This window comes from Sphaeramia orbicularis, chromosome 10 (assembly GCF_902148855.1).
Source record: "Sphaeramia orbicularis chromosome 10, fSphaOr1.1, whole genome shotgun sequence".
Taxonomy (NCBI): Eukaryota; Metazoa; Chordata; class Actinopteri; order Kurtiformes; family Apogonidae; genus Sphaeramia; species Sphaeramia orbicularis.
Genome location: NC_043966.1, coordinates 24,372,878 through 24,389,337, shown reverse-complemented (window position 1 = coordinate 24,389,337; position 16,460 = coordinate 24,372,878). Strand labels below are relative to the sequence as shown.

The 16,460-nt window shown below is 34.7% G+C and overlaps 1 protein-coding gene across 5 annotated transcripts in view; it reads left to right on the top strand.

Moving 5' to 3' along the window:
- Positions 1–15,226, top strand: part of mbnl3 (muscleblind-like splicing regulator 3) — a 31,334-nt gene extending 16,108 nt beyond the window's left edge. The window contains exons 5-7 of one of the 5 annotated variants that reach the window (XM_030145289.1): positions 1,548–1,701; positions 6,560–6,654; positions 8,281–8,430. In XM_030145289.1, the coding sequence (XP_030001149.1) occupies positions 1,548–1,701; positions 6,560–6,654; positions 8,281–8,298 (267 nt within the window). In that variant the 3' untranslated portion in view covers positions 8,299–8,430. Of the gene's footprint in view, positions 1–1,547; positions 1,702–6,559; positions 6,655–8,277 lie in introns of all 5 variants that reach the window. The other 4 variants (XM_030145290.1, XM_030145288.1, XM_030145287.1 and 1 more) reach the window with 4 other exon arrangements.
- The last annotated feature ends 1,234 nt before the right edge of the window (positions 15,227–16,460 follow it).

The window sequence follows — 16,460 nt, the reverse complement described above, 5'->3', positions numbered from 1 at the left end:
ACTGAACAGATATAAGAGTAGAAGGGCAAGACCACCAACTTCTGCCAAGGTCCCACCTTCCTGACAAGCACCCTACAGTTGTTTCAACATTAGAATAAGCTTAAAAACAGTCCTACCCTTCCACCAAATTTCATGGAAATTGGTGCAGCAATTGGTGTGTTACACAAATCAACAAACACGCACATGCATTACCTTCTTCGCACAGGTAACAATGGTCAGCTTCACATAAGTTACAAATCAGCTTCTGAAACAGTAGATTTACTTGCTCTTCACTTGGATAATGTTTACTGATGCAGTGAAGGATCAGGGTAACACTGTATCCTGCATCCTGCCTGAAATGTGAGAACATAGTCTGTGGATTTTGTTTTTTCATAAATGTCTGCTGCTGTGTGAGTGCATATAATCTCAGAGAAGCTGGCTGCAAGAGGAAAGGTTGTGAGCGTCTGTAACATAATCAGGTCAATCTGGAGTGCTGATGCAGGAGGAGAAGAAATACAGGCAGAAAAGCAAACAAAATAGTAACAAAGAAGAATCGATAAAATGTCTCTGTGTTGTGTAGTTTTTGCATTTATTGCAGTGTTGCTGGTTTACGGTGGCTTCTGCGATCATGTGTGTTAAATTTTCTCTATTCGCTGCTTTATCTGTTTTAGTTAGTTTTAGTTTAACAGTTCCGCTAGACCTTTAACTTTTGTTTTCCATTTCTGCATTAACTCCTTTAGTTAAGGAAGTCCTAGCAATCCCATTTTGATCTTGGCCTGACCTCTGGGCTGGTCTGACTCACCTCTCCTCATCTAATATACTGCAGTGCCCTCTTGTGGTGGTGTACAGAAACTACTCCAGTCCAAGATAATAGTTAATAATTCATTGTAATCCTAAGAGACCCAAAAGCATCTACTGATCCAAAATATATAATAACTTTTTAACCACAAATCCTGTCAATACAGTAGAATAATTCAGGTAGTTTATGAATGCATTTCGTCTACTTTTCAGCAGCATTACGTATCTTTTCAGGATGCATCCATAGTCTCTGTAGTGATCATGGAAACACCGTCAGCTTCTGCTGCATTGGTTCATGTAGTTTGACAAGTGACTTGTTTTTATGTAAAATAAATTGCTGAAAAAAAGTAATGTTTCTTTCAATTTATTCTGCTTTGAAATAATAGCTTTGGAATTTACATTGAGCTTTTATTAACACCTACACAGTAAATTAAATATAGGAAAATACATTGTTTTCACTGAAAAAATGCAAAGGATGATATTGTAATAAATGCTAATAAATCACTTGGTAATGGTTAAATGTAGGAAAAAAATCCATTTGGAAGTCACCACAAAAATAGTTCTGGGTCTTTATAGGTTACATGGTATAGATCTAAATTGATGAGCCCGTTTTGAATTAAAATGAAGGAGATCAAGGAAAAAGCTGTCGGAAAAACAAATGTTCGACTTCAGTCCATGAACCTGAAAATTCTAAGTTAAGTATTTATGCGTCATTACTTCCCACCTCTGCTTACATCCCTCTCTTTTCCCTCCTGTTATTTTCTCTCCAGACTCTGCCACCAGGTGCAGTGCAGCCGCTACCAAAGAGGTCGATCTTAGAGAAAAGCAACGGAGCTGCTGCCACAGTCTTCAACCCCAGCATGTTTCACTACCAGCAAGCCCTGGCCAACATGCAGCTTCAACAACCAGCCTTTATCCCCACGGGTGAGTCCCTGCACACCTCAGCAGTACAGGCACACACTTCATCCATCCTGTTGGTTGTTTTACCTGTTGTTTCTTTGTAGACACTCTGTTATGTGCATGGTGCCAGAGGAGCCACTGACAGCTCATACAGGAAATATAGGGCAAATACACAGTGTGTGGGGATGCACACTTTGTGGATAGATGTCAGCCTAAGGGTGAGCGCCTGATGAAGATTATAGATTTAAGAGTTTGTGTCATTCCCTTCCTTTTTCTAAATAACTTCAGTGAGCATTTCATAACTTGGAATCAAGCGTTTTTATTTATTATACAACTCAGATCATTGGACAAAGGACTTCGTGCCTCTCTTTCTAAACAATGTTACTTGAGTATCAGTGTGATGGATGAAAAACACAAAACCAAAAGGCAAAAACAAAAAGTGACTGAAGTAGTCACTTTGTATTTAGCCAAGGACACGGTACTGTTGAAGCGAAAGAGAATGTGTATTAAAAGAACACTCTTGAGGAATAGGTGTGTGATACAACACACTAAGCTCCTCATATTTCTCCCAATCCTCTCATTACCTGCCTTCATGTTGACAGAAGATTGAAGACAAATGTCTTATTAAGTGTGAGAATTTGAAAAGTACATGCTGGGATATAATTTTTTTGCACTTTAAAAAGAGGAAAACTTACAGGAGGAATAATTACAATTCTTCATTAACAATGTAATTAGCCACTCAACTTGCATACAAGTGGTTATGTTAATAGTAAATATGCAAATACAGCTGTGGAAAAAATTAAGAGACCACGACAAATTTCAGTGAAAACCCCAGGAACGTCAGCAAGACTGAGATGGATAATACAAGTCATTAAACAAAGCTGAGGTCCTTGTCTTGTTGCCTCAGAAACGACCAGAAGAATCAACAATAAAGTGAAAGACAACATGGAAGCTGAGATTGAAAATCAGGATTATTGAACCTGATATTGATCTCTGAGGTCATCCCGAGTAAATCACATTAGTATTTCCTTGTTAAAAATGAATGTGAACGTGCTTTATTTGCATTATCTGAGATCTGAAAACACTGCACTGTTCCTTGGAGATGTTTTTTGGAAATGATTTTTGTCAAAATGGCAACATTTTATTTGGAATTTGGGAAAAAATAATGTCACTAATTTCCAGAATAAACAGATATCTATAAATAGTAAAGCCAGTGGTCTATTAGTTTTTTACAGAGCTGTATAATAGTAAACTGGAGGACATATTAGTATCACCAGTGTAGTAATGTGTTCATAGAAAAATCCATTGGCTGTTTCTAATGCATCTGTACATTTCAATACTGCACAGAAAGTTTGTGATTTAAATCATTGATCCTGATCATAATCATGATAATCATCGTGATTAAAGCATTATAATAGGATTTTCTTTTTTTTTTTTGGCAGGATCACCCACCCCTTATTCATCATCATTTATTTGATGTAATTTTAACAATATACATTATATACTCCACAAACTTATAATTTAATCTTTAGTACCATATGAAAATAAACTCTAAAATAAATGGATAGCTAAGAATACAGAAACTGTTTTTAAAGCCAGACACAAACTTGGATATTATGAAAATGTAGATGTGGTCCAGGATCACTGCATGATTCACCCACACAAGCATTTTCACTTACAAATTTTCCATACCATTGTAGGAGTGTTTTTGCACAGCACTTAAGTAGAAATAACAGAGAAACTCTGCTGAGACTTGTCTTCCACTCTGCAGGGAAATGATGCCATGTTAGCCTAATTATTTAGGTTCAACATTAAACACAAATTAAGAGATTCTGGGTAAATAACAACTAGGAAAAACCATCAACGTGCTTAAACCCTTCAAAACCTTGAGAAAACATGGATTTATGTGGTCTGGTAAGATTTCGCCTCAGATTCTTATGTGGATCAGAACCAGATCCAAGTCTCCTGAGCTTCTTCACAATTCACCTCAGTCCAATTAAACTTTGACACATGAGACTCAAAGTGCAGCTGGTTTGAAACAACACAAGCATCAGAGAAAGTGTAAGAGACACAGGTTAATGACAGTTAAATGTCACTTTAATTACATAGTTCTATACCTACTGAATCATTATTAACACATTTGTGACTGTTGTTAGCCTGTCACCACATTAGAGTTATTTAGTGTCACTGCAGCTTAAGCCTCATGTGGATGTGAAAAACAAACTGTCTGAGAAGACTTTTCAGCACAGACATTTTGATCACAAGTGTTGATGAGATGTTTTTTTATGTCTCTGATGAGCATTAACTAAGCTGTACTTTTCTCATTTAAAAAGCCTTTTACTAAAATATTTTCTGTGATCCTCCTATTGGTTAGCTCTATTAAACAATAATTTCCCTTCGTGTCCACACTGATACAGATACTTATGTAAGTGTTCTAACTGTTCCTTCCATTTTTAGAACTGACAAACCTTGTTTTTGTGGGACTTTAAACCATTACAGAAAACATATGGACACAGCAGACACAGAGTATTTAGTCTTTCATTACAGTGACCAGCCCAATGTAAGTTATATTACTTTAAAAACAGATTTTTTGAGGTGTAGTTAAAAAAAGCCCAAATATCCCGTTGTAACTGGAAAGACTGAAGACATGTAAAAAAAAAAATGCGTATATCATATATATTGTTGTTGTTTCAGACTCTGTCATACAGAGAATCATGTTCATTATCTAAAGCCCAGTGAGCATGCACATTGTTTTTTGTGTCTGCACAGTTTTACACAACCCAGAGTTGTTAAAATTTTTTCTTTGGAAGACATTTTAAAAAGTTTCATGAGGACAAATGAACTATAAAAAATGTGCATCAGAGCTCAAAGTAATTCTATGAACCATTTGTAAAAAATACATAAATCGATATTTGTAGGTACATTATATCTGCAATGAACATAGTTGTCCTTTTACATAAGCAGTTTGCTATATGTATTTTCCCTCTGTTTATTGGCTTGTTTCCATTGTGTTGAGTTAGTTTGACCCTGTTGACATATTTGTCCCCCTATCTTTCTTAACCTGATGATGCTTTATATTTCATTTCCATGGCTTTCTTATTCTGATGATCTATGAGTTTGTTCTCTCTCCTTTCAGTAAAAAGGTAGCACGAAAGCAGTACGTAATGTGTAAATAAGGGCACAAGTATGTAAATACTAGGAACAGAGGATACACCCCTGGACTTCATGTTGACAAAGTAAATTGTGTTGCCCTTCCTGTGTGATGTTTTCAAATGGACTCATAGATTAATGAGAAATACTCCAACACAAAGATCTTATTTAAACACAGACATGCTCATGTTATCCTACCAAGGGCGTTTTGGTTTCAACTTTCACTGCCCTGACACCAGGTGTGGAGAGGTTGGACACATAAACATGTAAGATACTCCCATCTGCTGGTGTAAAACTGGTAGCAATATTTCACATCACCTCGTCGGGGTCCAGGTAAGAAGCGAGATAATGGGACATTAAGTTAAAAGTGTAGAAATCAGCATCTTACAAAAAGACAAAGACCCTATGTTTTACCAACCCATGACGATTTTATTGCCAGTGTCATTAAGCTGCCAAATAATTAGATTTATGTGATTTATAATAATCTCATAGCATCATTATAAACTACCTGAAGTCTAATGTGTGTAAGACAATGATTGGTTGTGCCTATTGTGTAACAATGACTTCAGAATATAAGCCTATGTATGAAATAAAATGACAAAGATGAAATCATCACATCTTCTCTAGTGTGGTCATGGAGGTTTGACATAATCTATTAGTTTAAATATATTCAATATATTTCGTGTTTGTAGCTTGTTGCTAAGTAAATAAAACTGTAAATAAATGTTAACAAGAGTATTTGGAATAACATGTCTTTTAGAACTCAAATTCTTGTCAGAATAGAAGCATTTAATTGAATCAGAATCTACATTTGGAGAATATGAAGTGAACTAATGTTACCAGAGAATATATTTAGTGCTAGTGTGTCATATTTTGTGGTAATTATTGAAGTGTTTGGGATAAAATCCACATATTCCATTAGAGTAAAACATATTTATTCAGTTGAAATATGATTATTATGTATGCAGTATAGTATAGATGGGTTTTAGTCTATTATAATCTAGTCATATGTAGAATTTTTTGTTTATCTATTGAACCTGCTTATATTAAATTTAAGAAAAGAGGTGCTATTTAATTTGTGTTTAATGAACATCTAATAGTTATATTGCATTACCTGTAATGTTGACTTAGTTTTATCTATTGGATAATGGTTTATCTTTCTGACAGGACAGTTTCAGTAAATGTAGCTGTTTTTTTTTTATTTAACATTATTTACTTCCTTAGTTCTCAATGCTAAATTTGTTGCATTTATGGATTTATATTTATAATCTTAAGATATCATTTCCTCTTGAATCATAAATGAATGTAAGAATAAAACAAAGAGAAGTTGTGTCACATTATTGTAGACTATTTAAAGATGGTATTTTGTTGCTTTATTGATCATTTGCTCCTTTCATACACTCGCCCCGTCCATTCAAATACAATTATCAGACAGATATTGTGTCTGACTTGATTGTATGATTGTGTATTTCCTTGTTTGTTGGTAAATAGTGCATTTTTCTTTTCTTTTTTTAGTGGCTGGCCTATTAAATATGTGATTTTCTTTATCTCTTATTTCATTTGCATGTGTCTTGATACTTGTTTAATGTCATCCTGGCGATTTCACTGGACTTGTGCCATGACTTTTTGATCCTACACATTTTACCATGGTAACCATATCATTCCTGTCCCCCCCTCCTCCCCGCCTACATCCTCGTCCTTTTGTCTTTCGTCTGACTCGCCTGAATAAAAGTTCCCATGATGCACGGTGCCACCACCTCCACTGTTTCGTCGGCCTCGACCCCAGTCACCACTGTTCCTTTCGCTGAATCTGCCGGCTCAAATCAGGTTTGCTCCTTCATTTCAGTTCTCTTTTCTTTTAGCTCTGTAGGGTCTGTCTAGTCTTTTTCATGAGTTTTCTGTGAGGTTTGTTATGTTCGCATTTCATCCTTTTTTTCTGCTTTTCAGTCTGTTGTGATATGAATGAAAACAGAATTTATTTTGAGAGGAACCTTAAAATATGAAGCTGTTTTCATCTTAGTTTGGTGTTGAACCATCTCATGCCACGTTGTCCTCTTTGTTTGCTATTACAAATAACCCTGATACTAATTAAACACCTTTCTATTATTTTTTTTTTTTGCTGAATTTCCTTCAATATACATTCAGACTTCAGTCACACAGATTAATAGACAACATATTTGTTAGCGTCTCTTTTTTACATAGCTCTTCTCAATGTAAACAACCTCTAAGCCACAAAAAACAGACTTCACCAGAAAATATTAGTAATGGTCACATTCATGTCTGATGTCTGAAGCTTTAAATTTTAAATACACTAATTTGATATAAAATATTAAGATCATTATTTGTATTTACTTTGAGCTCTTAATAACCTTTTATTAATGTAGCACTCAACTATTTTGTATTTGTATCGCAAATTGAGTGTTAATATTATATTTAATTTTAAAAATCTAATTCAAATCAGTCTTTATTTTGTCTGTTATTGAATAATAAAATCCACAGATCAATTTTTAGTTCATGCCTTTTCCCATGAATGGGTAAAACTTGACCTTTAACCCCATTTGTCACCTCTGCCCTGAATGGGTACATTAGATTGAAATAGACAAATTATGATATATTGCTTGGAATAATGCACCAATTTAGAGGTTTTCTTGTAGAGGTACCAACTTTATTTCCAAGAGAATCTCCTTCATATCCAAGAAAAGTCAGAATCATGATTTAAATATCCCAAACTGAATCAATACTGATTAGAAATGAAGCTGAAATTGAATCAAACAGAATCAAACCATTTCAGAAAATCAGTGGCGATACCCAGCCCTATTCAATTGCCCATAATACAGCTCTGGAAAAAAATTAAGAGACCACTGATTTTACTACTTATAGATAACTGTTTATTCTGGAAATTGACAACATTTTCCCAAATTGCAAATAAACTGTTGTCATTTAGAAAAATCATTTACAGAAAATGATAACATCTCCTAGGAATGGTGCAGTGTTTTCAGAACTCAGATAATGCAAATAAAGCATGTTCATATTCATTTTAAACAACACATTACTAATGTTTTTTTCCCCTCAGGATGACCTCAGAGATCAGTATTTGGTTAAATAATGCTGATTTTCAACCTCAGCTTCCAGGTCTTTTTAACTTTGCTGTTACTGCTTCTGGTCGTCTCTGAGGCAACAAGACAAACACCATGGCTTTGTTTAATGACTTACAATATCCGTCTCATTCTTGGTGACATTCCAGGGGTTTTCAGTGACATTTCTTGCAGTCTCCTAATTTTTTCCGCAGCTGACTTCTGGCAGGTTTTATTCTAGATGTTCAAACCATTTTATTGAAAAAACAATGCACTTATTTTGTTCCTAACTTCAAAAATGAGAAAGAACCTGTAAAAATTGCTTTTACCTTATAGAGACTTGTCCGTCCTTTCACTCCACCCTTCTGTTTTCCAGTAGACGCCTCAGAGCTTCTGACTCCTGATCCGGTGGAGCTGCAATGTGTTCCCATGGAAACCCATTTCTGTCCCGTCCCCAAACTGCTGGTGGCGGCTCCGATGGCACTCAACTCAGTAAGCCTTTCCCGAAACCCCAGTTAAAGCCCCTGAAAGCTGTGCGCTCACAGGGCTGTCATTTCTCTGAATGCAGCAAACACGTGCCTAACCTTCAGTGCACACTGGCTGAGCGATGTGAAACTTACTTTGAGATGTTCAGTTCAGAACGCAATACAAGCCTGGACGTATTACTGTTGATTTACTGCAGCCATCCTGATGCATACAGACTTGAAGACCAGGCTGAGCAATAGAGCTCTCTTGTTCTCACAGCCATACACGCCCACACCTTAAAAAGTACACACACAGACACACACACACACACACACACTTATTTGAGACTAAATGCCCTTTATGGGTTGGAGCCATAAGGCAACCCAACACATTTGACTGTTCTAAAGTCAGAAACTCTGAAAAACCAATAATAGAAATCCATATGTACGTCCGTTACACATCATTAAAATGAAAGAGTATTTCATATCATTCACGTTTACGTTCCGAGATGACTATGAAATGTAAGATTTGAGTAGTACCATGTTTATTACTCTATGGTCTTTACTCTCATCTCATCTCTGAAATGTCAGTGAGTTATTTGTTTGTTTGTGCCTTTGATTTATCTGCTGCAGAGGAGACAAGAAAAATGTTTTAATGTACAATTAAAGACAAAATATCTGTTGTTCCAAAAATACTGTATATCATCTTATACAGTAGCTCTTTTTTTTTTTAAGAAAAAATAGTTGCTACATTGGCCACCATTTTCAGTTTTTATTGCTTCACAAAATTTTGAATTTTCATTTTTCAATCAGAATCTAATATCACTGACTTAAAACAAATGCAAATTAGGTTTTCAAACTTAAACTAATGAATATGGGGTTGCAACAGTGAGATTTTTATGGTGCAACAGAAAACATGATATACAAGTCAAGTCTAATTGAACTTTATTAGTCCTCAGTGGAATAGGTGTTAATGCAGTGGCAGCAATAACAGTCATGATACAACAGTAGGATACTAAATAAGATCATGCAAAGTGTTGTTTAGACAAAACTGATAAAATGATTAGAATGAAAACAAAGATTGAGTAGAAACTTGAAAGATAAAACTAAAAACACAATTTTTACTACAACAATTATTGCAGTGACCGTTAAAGGAATAAAGACAGAAGAAAATGCAATTTGTTTGTAAAAAGTTTCCCTTTTGAAGTGATCAGCATGCTGTGTATCTCTCATTTGCATAAAAGCAATGATAAGTAAAAATTAAGCATCAACCTTAAAAGTTAATCTCACAACTATTCTGTCTTTGCACTCAGATGTGAGTTTAGATACACAAATGTACACAGTATGACATCACTGCAACCCTAAAATAACTTGAAACTAACGTAATATTAAAGGGGCTGAGTTGAGCGACTTTCACAATGTTCTTGATATAAAAAGCCCTCAAGGTCATGATTATTTTGAGTAATCAAACACACTGGTCATGATGTCTGATTAGTGATTTGATAATCAGTTGTGCTTGATAATTGTCTGTTTGATTGGGAATCTAAGCATCACACTAGATCAGAAACCGTGTAAAAGACTGACAATCTGATGTTTTACCTTCTTAAAACATTTAGTCTACAAAACCTGATCTGATTTAACATGAAATCCTAATGAAGACAGTGTGTTTGAGGGTCAGGTAAGATTACATACATTTAAAGTGGCACCTCTGGAGTTGTTTCACTTGATGTCAGACGTTTTGCACAAGATGGAAGCTGGGTTTGTTTCCAGCTGTGTCCAAACTCTGTGCCATGTGGTGGTAAACACAAGGAGTTGCAGCGTTAAATGCAAAGCCCAGACAATTCTTCCACATAATTGTTTCCCTCTGCGTCTTTTAAAAAGTGCAGTTTGTGTAACGAGGCTTAATACGTGGCGCAAGATTTTTAATGTGTGTGGCTCATCAGGGAGAAGCTGAGAACTTGAAAATGTCCCGTCTGACTTAAAAATGTTGTCTTTCTACTCTCTTGTTTTTTTTATTTTTTATTTGTATTTTTTTATTTGTCAGAAGTCATTAGACTCTAAATACAGTTGCCACCGTTGTTTCAAACAGAAAAACAAATGGCCAAAAAAAAATCAGAATCTGAATTATCAGTTTGATCCAAATTGAAATGTGCCTCTATCGAGTCTCCTTAAACTATCACAGTCAGTGCAGAGTAGGAATGGAGCAGTACTCAAAGACAGATTATTATTATTATTATTATTATTATTATTATTATTATTATTATTATTATTATTATTATTATTATTATTATTATTACTGCAATAAATTACATCTCTGATATAATTTCTTCCCTGAGGCAGCTGTGCTGTCTGTTTGTTCATGTAAAAATGAACACAGTGATGTTTTTTTTTTTTTTAGCTTATGTAAGAATCAACAAATCACATATTTGGTTAGTTGTAAATGCTGCAGATATATCAGCATCTCCCACTGAACATTATTCATTTTAGATAATGTTATTGTGTTGTGAATGTATCTAATGCAAAAACTGAACATGGCCTTCAGAATGAGGCCCATGTTGAAACGTAACAATTCACTATATATAGACTAATTCTGAGGTCACATAGCTGATACTGTGTTAAGACATTAAACTAAGTGTATTGTTATATAGATTTATATTTAATGTCAGTGGGTTGTGTGAGTACTTTTAGAAATATCTTTCACTCTCAGAAAAGGTAGAGCAGAGTCGTACTTTTTGAAGTACAAGTATACACTGTACAGGTACATTACAGTACCCTTTATCGTCAGTTTTTGTACCCCTACCTTCAAAAGTACCCACAGTGCCCAGAGTACACCTGGCTCCCTGAAATCCTAGTTTCTGACAGTTCTCAGTCCTTTATGGAGGATGTATGTAAACAGCAGCTGACGTGTGACGCAGCCATTCAGGAGGAGATATTAGTGCTTCAGTGGATTCACTCCGGTGGACACTGACACAGTGTTTTTACTGAAGTAATACAGATCACTCTACATCCTCAAGTATCAGCTACTGTTTATATCTTTGTGACATCAAACTGTACAATATGGAGTCTCATTTCCACCACTGTGATGGAAAAAGATCAATCAAATCAATCAAAATAATCATCTTATAATATTTACTTAATAGTAATGATTTCGTTCTAAAACAAATAACAAGGTACATTCTGAAATTAATGAGTTTTTCAAAACTACTAAACCAGTATCTCAAAACAGCTAGTGTTCCAGGATAATAATGGGTAAATATCATTTCAAGATTTCATTTCTTTTCTTAAGGCAACGAAACTGAATGTAAACTATATGAACTCTTTCCTTGCAATAATGAGCTAAAGATTTTGATGTGTTCTCTCATTACAATGATGCAGTTTTGAAAAATTAGGAGTTTTTAAAAAATAATTTGAGTATGTCAAAAATAATTAGCATATTCACAGTAATCAGGCACATTTACATCTAATATTGTTCAATACAGATGTTCATTAATGTGCATTGTCCCTACCCAATAAAGTAATAAATAAATAGATAAATAAAATAAATACTGAATTTTTCAAAGTTAATGGCAGTATATTAATGAGCTAATATCTCAAAAATCTTCTCTTGTTCTCTCATAATTGTAAGATAGCATCTCACGACTTGATATGTTTTCTCTAAATAATGAAAAAGTATCTAAATGTTTTGACTTAGTGCCTCAAAACAAAAAGGTAATATCTTAAAATTTTTGAAACTAATGAAACTAACTCAAACATTTGACTTGACTCCTGAAAATAATGAGATGGTATGTTAAAATTATTTAGACCTATAAAGACCTAGTATCTGAAAATAATGTCATTATTTTAGAATGCAAAGTCAGAATTATTAGTGTATTCAGAAAAACTATATCATTATGTAATATTAAGTCAATAATTTGATGTGGCGGATCCTCTTTTATTCCCAACACAGTGGTGAAATGGGTGTCTGTTGTACAAAGCCATTTTGTACATCTGTAATTAAAAAGAGAGAAAAGAAATGTCACTTTTCAGTTCAACATCGACTTCTTTATCCTCTATTTAAGTGTGTTGAGCAGCTGCAGTGACAACATTTTCTAAAGTCTTTGACATGTTTTCGCAGAGAAGTTTCTTTATCATTCAGTGACTTTAACCGAGTGTTTGTTCAGACAAGATATTTGTCTGAGATTTGAAAGGCTGGCTTTGTCCAGGTGAGAAACCCCTCCCCCCACCCCACATCATTATGCCTTCACGAACTGCTGTCCAGCTGCAAAAAAGAATACTTGATTAATAAACTGTGCCTCTGAGGGCACGTGAATTTTTAGAGGTATGTTTCGATGCACAAGAGCATATTAGCTTGGGGAATTGTGATGTGGCACGAAAAAAAGGTTTTTACCTCTTTCCCTTTCTCATATTCCTGTACTTGATTTCCTTTTGGCCCCGCTTTATTTCATTGTGCAGAAATGAATCAAAAGTCATAATTATGCAAAATGCTCTGATCATTAATGCAGGATGATCAGATCTTTTAGCATGTGGACACTTAATTCAGTCCAGAGCATAAACAGAGGGCCTTATTTCTCGATCATTGTATAAAGATGTAATAGCTGTGTATGAAAATTACATGTATTAATGGTAAGTTTAACTTTTTTTTTTACATAAAAAACACAGCATGGAAATAATAAAAAACATTTATACATAGTTAATAGTTTGTGTAGACCAACCACAAAAAAGGTATATGAAAATCTACATTTGTATACAATGATGGAGTCATTGTTAATGGTAATAGTTGATGTTGCTATGGCAGCAAAATGACAACATGGCTACCTTTCTATTATCCACTTAAAATAATGAACTACACTAACTTATTGAAAAAGGGAATGTCTAAATGATTTGTCTTGTATTGCAATGTGATTAAATATTTTGTATGGAAAACTTAAATCCTTGTAATATCCAAAGGTCCTTAGGGGAGATCAGGTGTTTATTTTGTTTTGTTTATTTGACCTTAATTTTTTGTTTGGTTGGTTGGTATTTTGTTCCTGTACATGGTGTTTTTGGAAAATAAGAATGGATTTTAGCTTTTAAAGCAAACACCTTTCTGTCAGGGAGGTAAAGAGGCTTTTGGACTGAATGACAGACCTGAACTCTTCATCTCTTTACGTAAAATCTCATGGGCGTGATATAAAGACTTTAAACTTTATATACAGTACAGTCTGTGGTTCACCAACTGAACACCCGCTCATCTCTGTGTGAGGAGGTGGGCGTTCATTAGTCAGTTCAGTTTCGGTTTTGGTCCAGAGGTCTCTTCGTGCCCAGCTGTGCTGGGTGATGTCAGTCCTTGCTGAGGTGTAGACGAATGTGTGACGTTCACCTTGTTTGCACTTATGTACATAACTATGTCAAAATACTCAAAATTTATTTTGAATAAATATAGACAAAAGAGTTGATTAAAAATCAATGTATTGTTAATGATATGATAATGTCTATCATTTTTGTTTGTTTAACAAGATTGCCTCAAGGGATCTGTATTTTGTTTATTTGTTTTTTGTTGGTTTGCTAGAGCCCTGTTTGTTGCCAAGCATGACATTGCCTAGCTGTAAGCCATGAATGATTTTCTTTAAAGAAAGCTTTCTTTTAGTTCATTTCAAATGCATTTTTGTCGAGTAGTATCTGATTCTGAAATCACACAGAAGAGGCCGAGAAAAAGAAGACAAGAATGGACTGGAATATCAAACCAGTGCTTTCCTTTATTGTCAGTGCTGAGGGTGGATGCATGAACTCCAGTGATGCATCGAAACAAAGCACAGCGTGGCGCCTCCTGCAGGCTGTTTGTGGAAAAGCAGCAAAGTGACATCAGATCAAACAGTAGAAGGGCATAGATGGAAATGTGCACACAGGGTTTAAAGGTTCATTTCTGTCAGTTCATGTAATGGATTTTATTTTGCTTCCTCACTGTCATCATCCAAAACAACAATAAATCTGAATTCTCCTCAGGATTTTAGTCAAAATTACAAACAACCTGGATTCCTGACGCTCCGTTCTTGCAGCAGCGACGACCTTACACAACTCTATTCCTGCAGATTTGGACATGTGATGCTCTTCAATTGCTCTTAAAGCCAGCGATTTTGTTGCCATGGCACTTGTCCTAGTGGTGGATTGACTGAGTCATCCTGATGAACTGTGACGGCCCTCTGACCATTGATTTTTGACTTAAAGCTTCTGTGCACAGAGACAGGTCTCTGTATGTCGTGTACCCAAAACTCACCGAAGCACCTCACCAGCTCCCATTATCACCACTGTCTGTCTCAGTGTGTGGGAAAACAGCTCTGAACGTAAAATACTGTGGTGTTACACTCACTAACAAATTCATTAGATTGTGACTATATCATAAGATGAATTTATTGTTAACATCATTTTAAAACTGTTAAGTTGTAATTGTGCCTTTAAGATGGAAAGTTTGATTTTTTTTTTATGTTTCTCATTTAATTTGTCTAAAAACAGCACATGCATCGACATTAAAATAATTACCTTAATTTTTAATCCATCATTTGGTGAGCTGTTATTACCTGGGTACACATGTAAAAGTTCCACACCGAATGGCGACTTGTGGAAAGAGACGAGGGCCAAAGACTGTTCAGGACTAAGCCATATGAAAAAACTCTTTCTGACGCTCTAGGACAGACTTGAAAGTGACTGCTGTTTCTTAGTCACCTATTGTTTCACTCTGTTTTCTGCTTGTGGTGCTTGTATGTGCTGCTGTGCTACATGCCAATTTATTTTGCCGTGTATAGCTATTAAAAGTTAGTTACTGTGCCTATGATGAGTTCTGCTGTTTCTGTTTTAACTTTAATAAAACACATAATTGTGATCATCTTCCTGTTCAGTTTGTTATTCAGTTTGTTTTGTAAATGTGAACACACAGATTGTTGAATATGTTTAGATTTACCCCCCAAATATCTAATTCATGGACTTGACCAAGTGTTATTTGGTAATTTTCATATAGTTTTTGTACACTTTTTCGTAGTATCCCTATGCTGAATCAAAAAGAAACAAAACAGTAAATATTTTATAGATTAAAGGGTGAATTGGACATTCACCAATAAGTAGTAGAGTATAGAAAACCTTTTATTAATTTTCATATGGGGTCAACTTTTAATGTAGTGATTTGGATATAATGTTTCCAAGACATGGAATGTAACTTAAGTACTTTTACACAAGAGGTACTTGTACTTTACATGTTCACATTTCATTGTATACTTCTACACAACTACGTCTGTAGGTAACTGTACTTCTTCCTCCACTATATTAATCTTAGAGCTTTAGTTATGTTTCAGATTGCAGTTTTTACTCCTGTTCCTTCCCAGTAACAATTGTATAACTAAATGTGTTGATTCTGAATCAAATTCTTCTCCTCAAGTGAAATGAACTATTAAACCTGTTAGATTAACTGAAAAATACAATGTCAAAAAGCTAAAAACAAAACACTACAGACATGATAATCTTACAGAATATGATGCACTTGTGTAGATTAAACTACTCAGTCTTAAACATCTATAAGAGTAAAATACAACATAAATGTTAATGTACCAGTAAAATTAATACAGAACATGGAGTACCCTATATACAATAGTCGAACCATTTTACTGCACAGTGACAATTTTTACCTTATGACTGATATTTATTTATTTATTTATTTAAATTTAGGTGCAGTGCTTTCACAGTGTGATATAAGTAGTTTTATTAAAGTACCAGTAAATGATCTACTACTACCAAAGGAGTAAATTATCTGAATACTTATAATGGTCATGTTTATATAGGACTGGATAGTATAGGTGGAAACTTTTAATGCATTTTGAACCATTTGGAAAGGAATACATAGTATGACAACTGCATAAGACCTGCAAAACTTAAGATTATTTTAGTGATTACTATAAATAAGCTTTAAGTAAAGTGTATTTGGTAAATTCTTCACATGCTGAAGGCCTAACCTGTAACTTCTGTTGTGCTTATTTTTTGCATCACTGAAATCAGTCTGCATCAAAGTTAAGGACTACATCTGAATGTGTGTATCGTGTCCTACATGGCACCACTCGGACACACTTTTTTG